Source organism: Pygocentrus nattereri, chromosome 1 (genome assembly GCF_015220715.1).
Source record: "Pygocentrus nattereri isolate fPygNat1 chromosome 1, fPygNat1.pri, whole genome shotgun sequence".
In the NCBI taxonomy this organism is placed as follows: Eukaryota; Metazoa; Chordata; class Actinopteri; order Characiformes; family Serrasalmidae; genus Pygocentrus; species Pygocentrus nattereri.
In genome coordinates, this window is record NC_051211.1 from 6925790 (window position 1) to 6944333 (window position 18544).

Below are 18544 nucleotides of genomic sequence, written 5' to 3' on the forward strand. Positions count from 1 at the left end.
TTGCCTGGAGCGGTGGGCAGCCCTATCCACGGCACCCGGGGAGCAGTTGGGGGTTAGGTGTCTTGCTCAAGGACACCTCATTCACGTACTGTCGGCGCTGGGGATCGATTTAGGAATTCGGTTTAGTGGGAGGAAACTGTACTTTCCCCACTTGAGCTATTCCTTGAAGATCCAGTCCTTTCTCGTGACTCATGTCACCTTCCATTTCCAGCTCTATACTGTAAACTGCAGCCAGGCAGTAAGAAGGAAACATGCTTCTGTTTCTGATCACAGAAGCTGTGTTGCCAATGATCTGCACTCTCCTGCCTGTCCCCTCCGAGCCACGCGTTGCACAACAGACACTTTCAGTCTCCCCTTGTCCCCTTGAGGGGGTTGTGGTGCGGCACATGTGCTGACGTTAGTTCCAGGTCATTCAGTTCGATCGCCCGTAGTCACAGAGCAGCCTGTCAGCCCCAGTTGCGCTCCAATCACAAACCAATCGCAATTTGAGTGACAGCTACCCTCGGACACAGCCGCCAGGAGTTTGGTGCTGATAGAGGTGGGTTGAGCATCTGTGAGGCTGGATATGGGTTTCCTTTAGGGCTGCATCTAACAGTTGTTTCTATAATCACTTAATCTAACAACTGTTATTCAATTAAAGAGTAATTGAGAGAGCAAATGAGCCATTATACCTTTTGACTTGCTCCCTGCACTGCATTTAAAATTAAGTTTTGTCAACAAGGAATTTCTTCTTCTGCTGTAATAAAACCGTAAAACTCATTTCAACTGGAATGTTAAAGGGCTGTTAGCAGAAATTATTGCAGAGGGTTTTGTGTGTGTGTGTGTGTGTATTTCCCCAACTGAAGGCTTAGCTCTGATAATCGCGGTTTGCTGATGTCACATCAATCATATAGAGCACTATAGAGTGCTTTCTATAGAGTGATTTTATGTAAGCGACATCATTTTATGCTTTTCCCCTGAGAATGAATGTTTTTCATCTGTAGCTTTTAAATCACTAAAATTCTGCATGCGTTATTGACAGTAATAGTGACCAAACAGAGCCATGTTCCCCCCGGCCCCCTCCTAAGTTTCAGGTGGTGATCTGTTCGAGCAGTCCGTAAGTGTGAATTACTGGTTTCTCTGTCAAACACTGTTCAATTAAATAAGTAGTCTGGTGCTTAAAACTGGACAAGCACACCTTTTAATTTAAAATGAAATGATAAACTGGGAGATATATAATAAAAAACACCAGGGTTTAAGGTGGAGGCCTGCATGGGACTGTTTTTCCAGTCCAGCTTCTGTTAAAAGAAAAACGGAATCGTTTGTCCCGCTCCCACCCGCACAATTCCATCAAGGTGAGCTGACATCCAATATCTGACACAGTCTATTCACAAATACATTATACTCTGCTGAAATAACACGGCAGTGATGGTCATCAGCCTTACTGTGAAGTAGCTTCATCAAATGGCATTTATTCCCAGTAAACACAAAGCAGGAATTAAACGACAGAATGGTTATTTTTGGTCTTTTGCTGGGCTCAGCAGCTATGGCTGTTGGATTGAAGGCTCCTCCATCTCCGTAAGCTTCAAGCATTTGTTCACGTGATTGGTTGCTTCATATCTCTTTATATTAGCTTCATTCATTATTTATTTGGGCTTTTCATTAATTTGTGGGATGTCTCATTATTATTCATGTGTTCTGGTTTTCACACCCGCTCCCACGGCACAAGATATTGTGGTGGGTTCCACGAAATCCACAGGATTGCAGACGTCTACTTCAGAGCCATTTTGTGGTGTAAAATTAAATTTACTTGAAAGTATAGACAACAGTACGCGTACACAACTCATGCTTCAGATTGACTTATGCAGATTTTAGCTATGCGGCAAACTTGTTTCTTGGGCCTTTTAGCTCCAGTGCAAAACTAAAGAAGTAGACTTCATTTTTTACTAAACAGTAGCTTTAAATTTGCAGCCACAAAGTTTAGATATTTTCCAGGAGGTCCTTTTGGATATCTTATCAAACCTCCTGACCTCAGATCTCCTTCGACTGTGAGATATTTGGCGTCAAAACATTGGCAATTTGTGTTATTAGCAATATTTGGCATCATGAGCAAAATATTAATTTTGACTATTAAAAAGGTGAAAATATAACAAGCAGTGTACAGGCTTTATTGTTCTTGGCTGTTCTGCATCCCACATTTCATCTGTTTCTGGAGGGAAACAGATTCTCTGAGTTTTATAGAAATGTCAGAGCCAGAGCTAACACTGTTTGCAGTGCTCAGCCACCCCCTCCTGAACCGAATCCATCCATTTTTTGAGATCAGATAAAAGCTGTCTTAAAGGCAGAGGCCAAATGGGCGTCTTCCTGGAACTTCTTCATGCAATCAGGATCACAGATGGACGCCTCCTTTGAGGATGTCGAATGAGGTCTGACAGCAGAGGGATGTGTCGGAAATCAGTTTCTCCACTGAACACATTCCAAAGCCTCTTCTGTTTTTCTGTTTTTCAGAAAAGATGTCGGGCTCAGAAGATTCTTTCCCAAGAGTCTGCTGGATTCCGTAAAGGTGAGTTGTTAAATATAAGCCCAGAAAGCGTGAGAGACATGAATCTGACCAGCATGCTTGAGTTCTTTTGAATGTCAGTCCTTTGGTACCATGGAGTGAAGCTTCGAGAAGTTCTTGTATAATGAGCAGCGGTAGAATTCAAGGTCAACCCTGCCTCAGCATGTGAAAAGCAGTTTCTACCGAACTGTTGAAAAAACCCCAGGTTATATTAATCCTGTGCTTTAAAACATACTACAGAAATAAAACAGGTTGTATTGATCTCAAGTTATTACATGAACTGATGAAATAATTCCACTTTATATTAAACCCATGCTATTATATGAACTGTAGAAATAACCACAGATTATATTAATACTGTGCTGTAACCCAAACCATAAAAATAACCTCTAATTATTTAAATCCTGTGCTATAAAGTGAACTGTAGAAACTGTCCCAGGTTATACTAATCCCATGCTATAAAATGAACTGTAGAAATAACTCCAGGTTATGTTAATCCTGTGCTCTAAACTGAACAAGAAAAATAGCCCCCGATTATTCTAATCCTGTGCTAGAAACTGAACTCTAGAAATAATCCCAGGATATATTCATCTTGTCCGATAAAATTAACCATAGAAATAATCCCAGGTTATATTAATCCCATCCTATAAAATGAACCATTGAAATAATTCCAGGTTACATTAATCCTGTTTTATAAAATTAACCATAGAAATAATCTGAGGTTATATTAATCCTGTGGAATAATATGAACCATTGAAATAATTATATTATACAGGTTATATTAATCCCTTCATATAAAATGAACTGTATAAATAACTCCAGGTTATATTATTCCCGCCCTGCAATGGACTGCCAACCTATCCAGGGTGTATCCTGCCTTCTGCCCAATGACTGCTGGGGTAGGCTCCAGCATCCCCCGCGACCTAGAAGGATAAGCGGTTTCAGAAAGTGTGTGTGTGTGTGTGCGTGTGTAGTATTAATCCCATCTGTGTGTTTGTGTGTGTGTGTGTGCGTGTATGTACAACCCCAATTCCAATGAAGCTGGGATGTTGTGTAAAACATAAATAAAAACAGAACACGATGATTTGCAAATCCTTTTCAACCTATATTCAATTGAACACTCTAAAAAGACGAGATATTTAATGTTCAAACGGATAAACTTTATTGTTTTTTGCAAATATTCACTCATTTTGAATTTGATGTCTGCAACACGTTCCAAAGAAGTTGGGACAGGGGCAGGTTTACCACTGTGTTACATCACCTTTCCTTTTAACAACACTCAGTAAGTGTTTGGGAACTGAGGACACTAATTGTTGAAGCTTTGTAGGTGGAATTCTTTCCCTTTCTTGCTTGATGTACAACTTCAGTTGCTCAACAGTCCGGGGTCTCCGTTGTTGTATTTTACGCTTCATAATGCGCCGCACATTTTCAATGGGAGACCGGTCTGGACTGCAGGCAGGCCAGTCTAGTTCCCGCAGTCTTTTACTATGAAGCCACGCTGTTGTAACTCGTGCAGAATGTGGCTTGGCATCGTCTTGCTGAAATAAGCAGGACGTCCCTGAAAAAGACGCTGCTTGGATGGCAGCAGATGTTGCTCCAAAACCTGTATGTACCTTTCAACATTAATGGTGCCTTCACAGATGTGCAAGTTACCCCTGCCATGGGCACTAACACACCCCCACACCATCAGAGATGCTGGCTTTTGAACTTTGCACTGATAACAATCCAGTCCTTTTCCTCTTTGGCCCGGAGGACACGACGTCCGTGAGTTCCAAAAACAGTTTGAAATGTGGACTCGTCAGACCACAGGACACTTTTCCACTTTGCGTCAGTCCATCTCAGATGAGCTCTGGCCCAGAGAAGCCGGCAGCGTTTCTGGGTGTTGTTGATATGTGGCTTTCACTTTGCACTTTGAGTTTTATCTTGTACTTGTAGTTGGAGCGACGAACTGAGTTCACTGACAGTGGTTTTCTGAAGTGTTCCTGAGCCCATGTGGGAATATCCGTTACAGAATGATGTCGGTTTTTAATGCAGTGCCGCCTGAGGGGTCGAAGGTCACAGACATTCAATGAAATCCCTAAATTCCTTGCAGTTGCACGTTGAGAAACATTGTTCTTAAACTGTTGGACTATTTGCTCACGCAGTTGTTCACAAAGTGGTGAACCTCGCCCCGTCCTTTTTTGTGAATGACTGAGCCTTTCAGGGATGCTCCCTTTATACCCAATCATGACACTCACCTGTTTCCAGTTAACCTGTTCAGCTGTGGAATGTTCCAAACAGAATGAAATGAAATGCCCACAATAGAATTATGAGTTGTGTGTCTGTGCAGCGCTTTCTGACTGTAGAATCACGAACAACACCTGTTCTGCAGTAGCTTCTAATTTGTGTTCCAATTGGATGTTAAAGGGTTGTAGCTCTGTTACAGCATGTTAGCAGTGGTTTATGTTCTGAGCAGCTGCTGTCACTAACGTGCGCGTGGACGAACAGGGAAGATAGATTTGTGGCACACGTGAAGGCCGTGCGTGCAGCAGCACTACAATGCATGCTCTGTGACCCTGCAAAACACACATGGACAGATGCTCAGCTCCAAGTCAGGGGTGTTCCCTGACCCTTGAGGTCGTCATCAAATCCTGTGTGTGTGTGTGTGTGTGTGTGTTGGTGGATAGGCTGGATGGGGGTGTTCTTCTGCTGAGACCCTTCTTCTGTCTGCCTGGCCTAGATACCCACACAATACCCCCCTCCCCCAAACTCTCCAGAGACTATGCATGTGTTGAAGAGTAACTCACCATCCCCCAAAACTTTGGACTGTTTACATGTAACCCAATAGAGTTGTAATTGTAAAATGAGGCAGAAAACATTACAAAATGTGTTATTTTGATAAGCTCTGCCAGGCCTGGGTCAGTAACCCTGTTTAAGTAAGTAAGTCAGAGGGTATTGGAATGTTTACCATGTTATTGTAGGGAAAGATCATTGAACTTTCAATATATCATGCAATATACGCAATGCTTCCCTGCTGCAGTCCTGCTGTGTTTGGATATGCCACATTTACTCCTCAGATGCCGTCTCTTTTTGAGTACAGAAGGATTAAAAAGCATAATCTCTGATTCCTAGAAATGTTGTTTTGGGTTCTGGCAGAGACGCGTTTGTTGGCGTACTCAGTTCATGCAGTGGCAGTAATGTGATTTACACACGGAGTTAAATTGCAACCGCTACCATCTGTCAGGTAATAATGTCTGGCCAGTGGGCTGAATAGTGAGAATAATCAAATTAGGCAATAAAAGAAATGATTGAGTGCTCAGATGTGCCGTTTTGAATAAGCAACACCAGAAGGGTCTCATACAGAGTAATGAAGAGACCCTCGTGCGGCCAAGGTCGACCAGAATGAATATTTAATTTCCCTTTCTAGAGCTCCGTTCGATTCTGTGTAAGCACAATGAAACAAATGAAGTGGCTGATGGGCAGTTGAAAGGGGCCGTCTCTTTCTGGCTTGGACAGACCCTTCCCTTGATTCCTCAGGAGATGCTGGGAGAGATACTCAAGTCAACTTCCTGTCAGGAAGGGCGGGCAGTGCACTAAGTGACTGCTCGCATGTTCCAGCCTGTCTGTGCTGTTGATATGATCTGTGTCCACTCCTGGAATGCCGATTTACTCCATCCCATTCCTCAAACCCATTATGTGTTTGGTGAAAATTCCCACTGTAATTTCCTTCATTCCCATTTACTTCCCATTCCATTCTCCTGATACAGATACGCATCAATACCAATACACCTTCTCTACCTTCCAGCCATGTCATTTTGATTACTAAGAAGATTGTAATGTGAGCATTTTTATGTTTTAATCAAAAACCAGTCTGTTCTCCACTCAAGAGTGATGGATATAAGCATAGTATTATTCATTTCTGGATACATATTCTCCTCTATCTTCTTGTTTGTGTTCATGTATACAGTACTGAACGATGTGGGCGTCCACATCGTTCATCTTCCACCCAGCTGAGAAGCCCCAGATCTTCCGGTTACTTACACCAACTGATAGTTCAGCTTAGTGCTGTCCTGAAATGCTCTTGTTTATTAGTGTTTTCTCCCTGTTGTAGGCTAAAACCTTGCGGAAGCAGATCCAGCAGACGTTCAAGCAGTTTGCCAACATGAACGATGAGCAGAGCATCCTCAAGTTCTTCGAGATCCTCGCGCCTGTGTACAGATTCGACAAGGAATGCTTTAAGTGTGCTCTCGGGGTGAGTACTGGGGATGTGGGAGGAGAAGTGAGAATCTGGTTATAGGCGGATTCTCTGTCTGTAGTGATCTTTTGATGCCCCCTGTTGGCTGTGAGAGGAACTTTGGAAGCAGTACTTTGGCAAAATGTTTAATGTACACATTTCCCCCTTACTCCAAATGTTGTCTGTCTGCCAAGACATGTTTGGTGCCTTAAGGTTTGCTTCTGTTACACTGAAGCTTCTGATGTTTATCACCAATTAGCATCAAGTAAGTTGCGGAACTGCATACCTGCTCCTAAAACACTGACAGACAGAACATGACTCATCAGATGAGTATCAAGCTGAAGGCTAAAGATATCAAGTACCTTACCTCAATTTGGTTCTTTCTGTCTTGCTGAAAGAATAAAAACTTGAATAGAGGTATAATGGCTTTTTCTTTATGATTTTGTTGGGAATGACAGAGGCAAGAGTTTAGAAACGCCCTATTTTTTAATCTCTCCATAGCAGTCACTGGTGTTACTGATCGTCACGGGCTTTACACATAAGAAAGGTAACACCAGTGACGTTTTTAATGAAAAATGCATGTTACAAAGGGGCTAATGCAGAGCACCAGACCACATGTTCTCAGTCATGGATTGTCCACTAAAATAAGTAATTTAATCCGGTCTTTAATTTAAAGTCGGTCACACCGGTGACTTCAAATAAAAGCTTCTTATGAAATCATGAGCTAAAAAAGAACATTTCTGATAACTGAAAGACACAGTGGACTCACCATGTGCTTTTCTTCATAGATCTTTAAAAAATAGATAAAAGGAAGTCGAGTGATGTCATCTGTGTTTTTTTTTTTTTTTTTTTTTTTTTTTTATTTCAGTGGTAACACCAGTGACACGACTCCTGGGGACCACAACTTGCATTGCATATTTTAGAATATTTATTTGGCTTGTTTTTCTTAATGTCATTTAATTCATATATTTCATAGTCATGTATAGATTACTGCAGTTAAAATTGCAGAAAAACATGCTTTTTACCTCAAAATGTGGCACTCAGCCTTTGGCTGTGAGGACGGGCACTTCTGTGGTGCTTGGAATTCTATATAATTGAAAATAGAGAGAACAATTTTGCTAAATTAATGGCTCAAGAAGGTGTGAAAAATGTAACCCTAACATGTTTTTGAAGTGTAATCTATCTGTAAAGACTAGGGACACAAAAATGGACGTTTCCATAGAATGACTGAGTTGCACTAATGTCAGCTTAATTGTGTTTATTATCTGGACTTTTATCTAGCCTATTGTCTAGGCTAGCAGTCAGAAAGCATGCTGGGAATTGTAGTGAGTGAACACTGGTGTATGAAAACGACATGAAATTATGAATTCTGTCTTACTGATGAGTCTGGAGATATAATGCTTTGAAAAAAATTGCCGCTGTTGGTAATTGATGTTGTACATGACTTGCAGTGTAATATATGGAAATATTTCTCCCTCTCTCTCTCCCTCCAGTCGAGTTGGGTTATCTCAGTGGAGCTGGCTATTGGCCCTGAGGAAGGCATCAGCTACCTGACAGATAAAGGCTCAACGGTAAGCAAGATCCAGTCTTGCTCACCCTTCACCTCGCAGCCTGCATGTGTTACTTACCCAAAGCTTTCCCTTTAATATTATATGTAGAGCTAATACCTTTACAAGGACATTTATGAGCGGTAGAGGGTTGTGTTTCAGTACACTGTGCAGTACACACTCACATTCACCCTGTAGCCTCAGCGCACTTCTGTGCTTCTTGTTTGGTCTCTGGTTTCTTAGCCTTTTTACTTCATGACGCACCTGTAAACCAGAGACTCTCCGGAGTGCTTTCCACATCATTAATCTCAGTCAGGCTTTAGCGCTCCCAACACAAAGCACCTGGGACTGTCTATTTTTACTGAAGCCAGAGGATCAGATTTTCTGCTTGTACTGTGTCGCTATGGCTGGGGCTGGAAAATGGGGTTATTTCATCTCCATTTTGTGAGCAGATGCACACATAATAAGTAGACGCGAGTCTAAGAATAGAATATATGTGAAAAAAATGTATATATGTCCTAATAAAAACTTGCTTTTCCAAAGGGTAACTTTATAGGAGAAGAACAATAAAGTACTTATTTGTTATTGTAATAAAATTTTATGCCAAGAATTTAATCCTAGCAGGGTCTCTTGAATGCACATACTTTTGCAGTCACAAATTAAATTTATAGTAACATAAAATTGAATAAACCCTGGATAACAATGCCATTTTGTTTGACCCAACTGGGTCCAGACTGGCCATCATAGCAGATGGGGCCTGGCTAACAGGCTCGTCCAGTAATGTTTCGAGTTAGTTACGGAATTAAGTAATCTAATTAAATGTTTCTGTGAATGTTTTCCTCTTATCTTGCAGCCCACACACCTGGCCAACTTCACACAGGTTCAGAGCATCCAGTACTCCTGTATGGAAGATCGTGATAGGAAGGGTATGCTTCAACTGGACGTGGCTGGAGCAGCAGAGGTACAGCACACCCTCTGTGCTTTATAATAGAAATACTAGTAGCATGTGACGCTGGCTGTCAGTGGCTTATGGGCCAGACATTATGGGCCATTTTATAGTATAATAGGGTAGTGCAGTAGGGTACTGTTTACCGGTCGGTCTACATCCCGACCCTCACCTATGGTCATGAGCTGTGGGTGATGACTGAAAGAAAGAGATCGCGAATACAAGCGGCAGAAATGAGCCTCTTCTCAGGGTGGCGGGCTACACTCTACTTGATAGGGTGAGGAGTGTGGCCATCCGGGAGAAGCTCGGAGTACAGCCACTACTCCTCCGCATTGAGAGGAGACAACTGAGCCGGTTCGGGCATCTGATCCGGATGCCTCCTGGACGCCTCCGGGTGGGGTTGTACCAGGCACAGCCTACCGGGACAAGACCCTGTGGTCGTCCTAGGACCTGCTAGAGGGATTATATCTCCAAGTTGGCCTGGGAGCAGCTTGGTGTTCCCGGGAATGAGCTGGAGGAAGTTGCGGTGGACATGGTCATCTGGGATTCTCTGCTCTCTCAACTGCTACCGCAATCTGGACTAAGCAGTTAACGATGATGGTGATGATGAGGGTAGTGTAGTAGAGTCGTATGAAGTTGTACAACATAGTACTACTACTATAATTACTAATTTCAGTTGGAACAGGAAAATTTAAACAAGAAGCTGGAAAATGACAAGTTCATTTCAGCCTTAGAAAAAGTTGGAAAAGTTTCCTGCTGGAGATAGAAAAGTGATTATAGCTGTGTTTAAGCTTTAAGTCTCATTTATGTTATATAGGTTTTTTAGCCTATACTAGAACATTAGCACATACTGGGATGAATTTACAGCCAAGATGGTGAAACTTTACTTCAATAAAGTAGACATGCAATGTTGTGGCTCCCAAGGTGGTTTGATTTTTGTTGAAAGGACAAAATGGCTCTTCTTAATATTTGGGTTGCCGACATCTGCTCTAGACAGTTTTTCCAGGCTCCGTTGATCAGACAGCAGAACGTGTTCCGGTAAAATCTATGTCTGAACCTCCAAGAATCTGGGACAGAAGATGGGCAGTAAAAAAAGAAGCAGATTTCATTTTTCCTACTAAACCCATGTGACCATTAGCAGCATTAGCACCTCTTGACCATGATGATGATTATGCTGTATTTCTCCATTTTTTAACAGCTCACCAAGCTACATTGGTGTGGGACACTTTTTGTTTTTGATGGTAAATATGCCACTCAATTAATACTGAATATTGAAGTGAATATTTCTCAAATCACAAGGGCAAGTGAAACGGTCATACTGTCCATCTGTGGATGCGTCGTCCTCGCCCTCTTTTTTGATTGGTTATCTAATGAAAAGTGAAATATGACTGTCGGCGCTTTATTTGCTAGTTGAACATTATTTGACTGGATCCACAGCGATCTGTGACAAAAAAATGTGAACAGCGGCAAGAAAACGGGATCCTCTGAGGAACGAGTGGAGCTTGCGGAATCTGCATCCTGCCGACATAATGGCGTTCAGAGCGGAATATCTTCTGCCGTCTGAACGCAGCCCAGGCTGCTCTTTATCTAAATAGCACTACCAGTTTCAGCAGAGATTCTCCAGTGATTATTCTGGAACTAGGCTAAATCTGTGCAAATTTTCCTCTATTGAATTATCCTGGGAGCTTCAGTTTCCATTTTTTCACACAGCACACACACATTCTCTCTCTTCTTTCTCTCACCCTTTTTTACTTTGAGCAGTTTTACCCACTTATTCTTCTTCGTCTGGTGCACATGAGCGCATTCTTTTATTTCTGTGCTGTAGCTCTGAACTGAATTTAAAGAGAGTCAGCTGGGCTGATAAGCAGAACGCAACAGCAGTGGCTAACACTTGCACTGTGTGTGTGTGTGTGTGTGTGTCTTATGTCCTACATGTCCTCACAATGATACAACAATGTGACATTTTTGTGCCGGTGTGAGGACCTTTCATAGAAAAATTGCCTTTGTGATGCCAAGGTTAGGTTTAGGTGTAGTACAGTAATACAAAAGTAGAAACGAATGAAAGTCCTCATTAGTAATGTAACGTAAATATGTGTGTGTGTGTATCTGTGCTAATTTGTAAGTCCCTATTTAAAACATTGTGAAAAACTCTTAGACACCTAAAAAATTGTTTATCTCAGTAATGAAAGTGTTTTTGCTAATATAGACACCATAAAATAAATACTGATGAACATAACTACAGTAAAAAGTAGGAATATTTGATTTTCAAAAAGTGGCTTTGTGTAATTTTGTGAAGTAGTTTGCTAGCATTGCTTTATTCCAGATTTCTCCTGGATGCCTCAAGCCATCATATGGATTTGTTCCATTAACAGGACACTAGGTTTAACACAGTGCGGTATTGATTAGCTGAAGCAGATATTGGATAACTACAAATAATACTGGCCTTCCTAGAGCAGAAATCTGTAAATGGTTAAATGTATAATGTATAATGAAATAATGATATGAAAATTGAAAGGATATTAACTTTTGTACAGTATTGTTTGTAAAGATATAACACACATGGAGTTATTATTGACCTGACAGGACGTGACTGAAGTACCTATGAGCAAGGCACCTAACCCCCAACTGCTCCCCGGGCGCCGTGAATAGGGCTGCCCACTGCTCCGAGCAAGTGTGCTCGCTGACCCCTAGTGTGTATGTGGTGTTTCACTGCACACATGGGTGAAATTTCCCCCATGTGGGACTAATAAGGGTCATTTAACTTATTATTTATAGTTGCTTTCGCATCAACATCTCTGAAATGATAATACAAAACATTCTTTAATTTAATGTTAATAATAGTGGATTTTTTTTCTTAGTAATTTTAGATTTTTTGAGCATTTCTGTTGCTTTTACAACTAATGAAATTTAAATTGTATAGGCAAAATCATGTGTATAATACAACAGGGACACCGATGTTTTCCTCGAGGATGATAACCTATTATACTACTACTATACCTTTTAATGTAAGTCAGTGCAAGTCATTTTGGGCCGTTTTATTTGGTCCATTCTTCATGAAATTTATCCAATTATATTTATACAACAGACATTTTCAAATTATGTCAAAAACTGAAACATGATAAAAATGGAGATACGAGGTTTTGTGCCGACAACAGCAATATGATCCCATGTTCGAACATTGTATAAAACCAGATGCATGTGTGGAATTAGGGGAGTGTCTGGAGTTGTGGAGGGTCAGGGGTGTGTCTTACTGGCCAGTGCAGTTGCAGCTGGCTGGCAGTTGGAGTTGTATTTGCAAATAGTGATGGGCTTGTAGTCGTAGCTGAAGCTGGTTAGTTAGGCTGTGCTGTATAATGACTCATTGTGGAACCATCTCTGTCTCTTTCCATGCTCTTCCAGCCTCTCACAGTCACCACACCATCTTTTGCCACCGCTGAGAACATGGCTGACCTGATTGATGGTTACTGTCGGCTGGTGAATGGAGTCGTCCAGTCCTTCATCGCCAGACCACAGAAAGGTAGGTCTTCCTTAGGCTTGTTTACTCCAGCTTTCCGGGAAGTTTCTGGGGTGGAAATGACGGGCACTGAGACGCAGCCCCCCTTTTGGCCTGTCCTCTGACTGAATAGACTCCATTGTATCTTACGGCTTAAACAGAGAGAGCACAACCATCCAAACATCCAGTGTTAAACAGCACAGAAATACATCATCACGTAGCTTATCTGTAATCCGATTCAAAATTTCAGCTGCGGTGGTTGTTATTAAGTATGATTGACTTTGTATTAAATTGAGTTAAATGTGGTTTATTTTGTACTGTGGAGGCTGTCAGGGTAAAACAAGGGAAGGGTGTGGACAGACATTCATGCTCGTCAGGAAAACAAAATGGTAACACTTTCTATGAATGTTACATTTGTAAGCATCTATAAATATTTAGAACATGTTATGATGCATTCATAAGGCATTATAAATATGGTTATAAACATGTATAAAAGCTAATTACACTGAATTACACTTTATAGCCATGTTTATTATGCATTATGAATTGTTAATATAATGCATTATAAGTAGTGTTAATAACATGGTTTACTGTCAGTGCCAAAGAAGTCAGTCCCAGCTTAGTGAGCGTAAATACAGATTTCCAGTATTTTATTTCTCAGCGCTGGTTCTGTTAGGGCTGCATCTTTGGGGCTTCAGTCTTGAATATTCAGATGCTCCAAACAGTATAATATTATGTAGTAGATATGTAGTGTTAAGTTAGAGCCAGGCTAACAGTGGTGCACATGTACATGTGGTTGGTGTAGTGTAGTGGTTAACACCTCTGCCTTCTACGCTGTAGACTGGGGTTCAATCCCCCACCTTGGTAAGCACCCTACACTATACCAATAAGGGTCCTTGGGCAAGACTCCTAACACCACCTTCGCCTACTTGTGTAAAATGATCAAATTGTAAGTCGCTCTGGATAAGAGCATCAGCCAAATGCCGTAAATGTAAATGTAAAATGTACATTAACAGTGGTGTACATTAATACATTAAGAGTGGTGTACATTAACACATTAACAGTGGTGTACATTGACTTTTTCCACATTGGGTAAAACACTGACAGCAGCTCTAGTTTAAACTCTGACAGTTGAAGCCTGTAATGAGCTTTATTGTGTGTGTTTTAGTGTTTTCAGAAAATTCATCAGTAAATACTTCAACGTGAAGCCTCACTCTTAACACTGGAGGAGGCTGTTAATTCAGTACACTTCACTTTACTTAGAGTGGACTAATCCAACTTATGAGCTCTTAATAGATTAATAATTTATGTGCACTAGTTTGGTTTAGTTTATTTTGCACAGTTTAAACTATACACAAACAGACTAAGCTAACATACAGTGCAAAAAGCCTAATAGGCTTGTATAAAGCCTCCACTTAAATAACAATAAAATTACACAATATAGTGAAAAATGCAAAATAATATACAACATAATAATGACAAAAAAAACCTCAACTCAAATATTAGCATTAACATAGCACATTAAACAAAAAGATTTGAATTTGAATGTGCGTTGAATATGTGCACAAGAGTGTCCATGCATATATGAAATATAAATACATATGTTTGTGTATTGAAATGTTTATGAAACACTACTGATAATGCATTATGTTAACAATGTCAATAAAGCTTGTATTTATGTTTTATTATTCCATTTTTGACCAACAGAGGGAGAGAGAGCGCTTCCATCCATCCCAAAGTAAGTGTGAACTGTTATAAACTTCTCATGTTTTTAGTACAGTAATTTATTAATTACCAAGCAGTGAATCATCACATGCTCAATATAAAATGACAGATTGGCTCAGTGTGTGAGAGTTTACGTTGCCTGTCAAAAGTTTGGGAACACTTCTTCTTTTAGAATGACAGATATCTTGCTATAAGTTGAGGTTAAGTGATAAATGCCTGCAAAGGTTTTGTTAACTTGAAACAAGCTGTTTCCTAATTCTTTCGTTGTGTAAAAATAAAATAATATATATGTTGAATGACACTGTTGATTTATTTTGTATTATTATATATTTTTTTTAGTTAAAATAAGTCAAGAAGTCCTCTACAGTGAACAGTTTTAATGGACCTTTAATGAATTTTAATGCACAATGACTATTTTTTATAGCCTATATATTGTTTATTTTCTACAAGGAGCACTCTTCATTTTTTTTTTGCAAACGTTAGTGAAGAATTTCCATTTGAAGGTGTTCCAAACCATTTTAGAGACCACTTTTTTTAACATGCTGTACATTGTTTGTACATGCAAGTAATATTAGTGCTATATTATTGTTAATACTACCAACTTAATTACATAAATAAAATCTTTTCCGTTTTACATCAGTTATCACTTTATTATATGATATTATAGCTATTCATAGTTATTTAATGTTACATTCAGCAAATAAATATCATTTTTTCCTGGAGCAAACGTAATTTACTTGGGGAGCACAAACTTCTGTGATTATCTTCAGCACTCGGCTTTATTTTCATCAAAGTGTCTTCCTAGCTGTGAAGAGCAGGTTTTGTCTTAATAATGATTTGACAGTTTGCTTTGCCAACTGATGTTAAAAGCACATGTTGAAGCTCTTTGGAGCCCAAGAAAGTTTGGAGCTCTGTGGAGAGTTGGCATCCCAGCGAGTGGAGAAAACAGGGCTTTTATCGAAGAAAATTGTAATATGTTAAGTTAATGCAAACTGATGAAGGCAGCATGCTCATTAATAAGAATATTAAGCTACGTAGGTGGCTTGGATCCCATTGATGCATGTAATCAATCTGCATTACAGGCTTGGCAACAGTGAAAAGAGGTTAGAGGCTGTCCGAACAGGAGTGCGTGCCATATCTGTATCAGGTAAGACTGCTTACTTCTTTTAATCTGACCATTACAAGGTTGTGATAGATACACAATTTCCTGTGATTTCACTCGTAACTTTACTTATAAAAGCAGAAACATGTTTCAGGCCAAAGCGTAAGCAGGACGTCCTTGATGTTGATTAAACCTTTCAGGGAGGTGAACTCCACTCCTGGCAGCAAATGTCATTCCACAGTGAGCTGTGGCTGAGAGCGTGCAGAGAATATGCATTCAGATAGATGAGCGAGCAGAGAGGAGACAGCAGGGACCAGAAAGAGCAGAGATAAGGAGTGGAGAGGGAGAGAGAGGGGCAGAGACTAAAATAGGGATGGGGTGGTCATCAGTTTTAACGATTTAACATCGTCTGAAACCTCATCATAATCAAACATTTCCAAGTTTTTAAGGAAGGGTTTGGTGAGGAAATTAAAAAATGAGGAATTTCCTGCTCAAATGGAATGAGTTTTCTTGAGGCCTCATTCATGTAATATAGCCAGAGAACTTGTAAAGAGGAGAGTTCCCACTCTCTGCAATGTCTTCTGGGTTTTTCAGACGCTAGAGGGCGCTCCCGAGTGAGACCAAAATGAATGGGTTGATATGAAGCATTTGAGCAAAGTCATAGTTTATAAATGCTTAAACATTTTGAATGTAAACTAATGCAATAATTTCCTGATCACAGAGCAGCATAAAACATTTTAACACGCTGTTATATTTTTAAGAGCTTTTAAACTCGAGCTAAAGGAGTTTAAAACGGCACCTCATGTATGTTCATGATGTCAGTGAGCGCAAACAGCCAATGAGCTGCTGCGCTCGCCCATCAATCATCCCGCTCTAGCAGTAAAGCCCGCCTCCTGCTGCTCAAAACCCGTTTCCTGTAGAAAAAAATGAAACATATAAGCGAGTTTACTTTGGGTTTTTTTTTTGGTGAAATACATCCTTCTACTTTCTAAAATTAAAGAAACGTTCTGGGTGAGTGATTAGAAGCTATTTTAACTTTTCGTTTTTAGCTGTTGGACCCCATTCACTTCCATTCATTGAGGACTCACTCATGAGCGCCCTCTGCTGTTTAGCAGTCCTGCTTTTGATATAATGGGGCGAATAGGAAGTGGCCAGGCTCCTCATAAACCAGCTCTGGTATAACATCTGTAAGCCTGCATGACTTGAGCCAAAGTGAAAAGTTTCAGCTATGCAGTGAAATTTTGTTCTTTTTCACAGTTCAAAGTAAGTCATGTAATGCTCTAAGCCTCATTGACAAGTCTGTCACACATTAATAAAGAGCTGGATGTGGTCTGAGAGGGGATAAATTTAGAGAATAGATTTGCGTGACTATTCACTTGTAGTGTAAATTAGGACTGTTAGCTTGTAGCTTCAGCAAAAAACTAAAGAAGCAAAGTTTGAGAACATCTTGGTTGATCAGCTACATCTGGGATAATTGGGAAAACTAGAAACTATTCCTTTAATACTTCTAATATCTGTGTATCATTACTGTCTTTTTTTATGTAAATAGCCTTTCCTTACAACACAAGGACAGCAATAATAAAAATAAATATTAATTTAAAAAATATATAAAAAATAAAAATAAAGGCGATAGAATAAATCTATTAAATTACGTTGGAAAGATAAAATATCGTGGACTAAATGACGGACTATCGTGGTCTGATCAGTTAACAGTAGGAGTGCTGGTGGTAATTTCACATTTATTTTAATTGCAGTTGATTTATTGCTGTTATTGTGAAATATGAGGTCTCATAAGGAGATTTGATGACATGCTTAACCAGTATTGTCAGCAGAACTGTCATGACATCAAAAATGATGGCACCTGTCATGACAGTTACTGTGAGAGGTATCATGGCTCTATTAAAGGTAACATGACATGGCATGGTTATGTCAGCGTTACATAGCAGAGTTCACTGGAGCTTTTTAGGAGGATGCGAGTGGAAATAATGGAGAAATAGAGGACAAGTGTCATCCAGATTGCGGCTGGAATGGTCTGCGTTATGCCGGAAGCGCATAGCTGAGCCATGTTGAGCTTTCAGAGGAGAAGCTGGTAAGGATCTCACTGTACTGTCAACAGGAAACCAACATCATCTGGAGGCTCTCGGAGAGAAAGATGAGCTCTGACACTTATGCAGTCTAAAATGTGGAGTGGTAGCTGTTCTAAGATGATAGCAGTTGCATTGATGTTTAAGCATATTTTTTAATTTTAAAGACATTTTGATTTAAAAAGCTAGTGCTTACTGACAAATATAAGTAGTTGCAGTAATGCTTTTGTGTTACTTGAACACCTTGAACCAAGTCGTTTTTGTGTTTTCGTTATTTTCTTTTTGAACTTCAGTGAACTTCAGAGTTGAAAAATGTCAGTCTAGTGACAGAAATGGGGCTCTCACTAGAAATAAGCAGCATTATCTTGTGGATTGAGACAGAAAGGCTTTTTTTGTTCAAACATGTTTATTAATATAATACTGAAATGATAATATTGATATTTGGGACAATGTATTGTGCTTTTTTTTTTAATGTGTTCTTCTCTATTCATCACGCAGCTTCTCAGTGCTGTCGTTTTATTTCTTTGATATGTCTAAGAGCATAATTTAACAAAAACAAACATTCTGAGATTTTTACTCAGTTTGTGTAACAAACTGCCTTTTTGAAGGGAAAAAACACAAATAGGAATCAGTTACACATCAGTTGTGTTTTTAACATTGCTCTGATTGCACTTGATGTGCACTTGCTGCGCTGCCCACGACTGGACTGAAGCATCTTTCATGCAGTAATAGGGGTAGTCGGGGGCAGTCGTGGGCTGGAGGTTAGGGAACCGGCCCTGTGACCGGAAGGTTGCCGGTTCGACAGTCCGTGACTGAGGTGTCCTTGAGCAAGACACCCAACCCCCGGGCGCCGTGGATAGGGCTGCCCACCGCTCCGGACAAGTATCCTCACTGC

At 40.2% G+C, this 18544-nt stretch overlaps 1 protein-coding gene across 19 annotated transcripts in view; it reads left to right on the forward strand.

Moving 5' to 3' along the window:
- The window catches only part of ptk2aa (protein tyrosine kinase 2aa), a 194414-nt gene that overhangs the window by 123664 nt on the left and 52206 nt on the right, over nt 1–18544 (forward strand). For all 19 annotated transcript variants that reach the window (XM_037547061.1, XM_037547201.1, XM_037547093.1 and 16 more), the window contains 7 exons: nt 2488–2542; nt 6630–6770; nt 8246–8323; nt 9153–9260; nt 12645–12762; nt 14446–14476; nt 15546–15610. In XM_037547061.1, coding sequence (XP_037402958.1) covers nt 2488–2542; nt 6630–6770; nt 8246–8323; nt 9153–9260; nt 12645–12762; nt 14446–14476; nt 15546–15610 — 596 coding nt within the window. The remainder of the gene's footprint in view (nt 1–2487; nt 2543–6629; nt 6771–8245; nt 8324–9152; nt 9261–12644; nt 12763–14445; nt 14477–15545; nt 15611–18544) is intronic.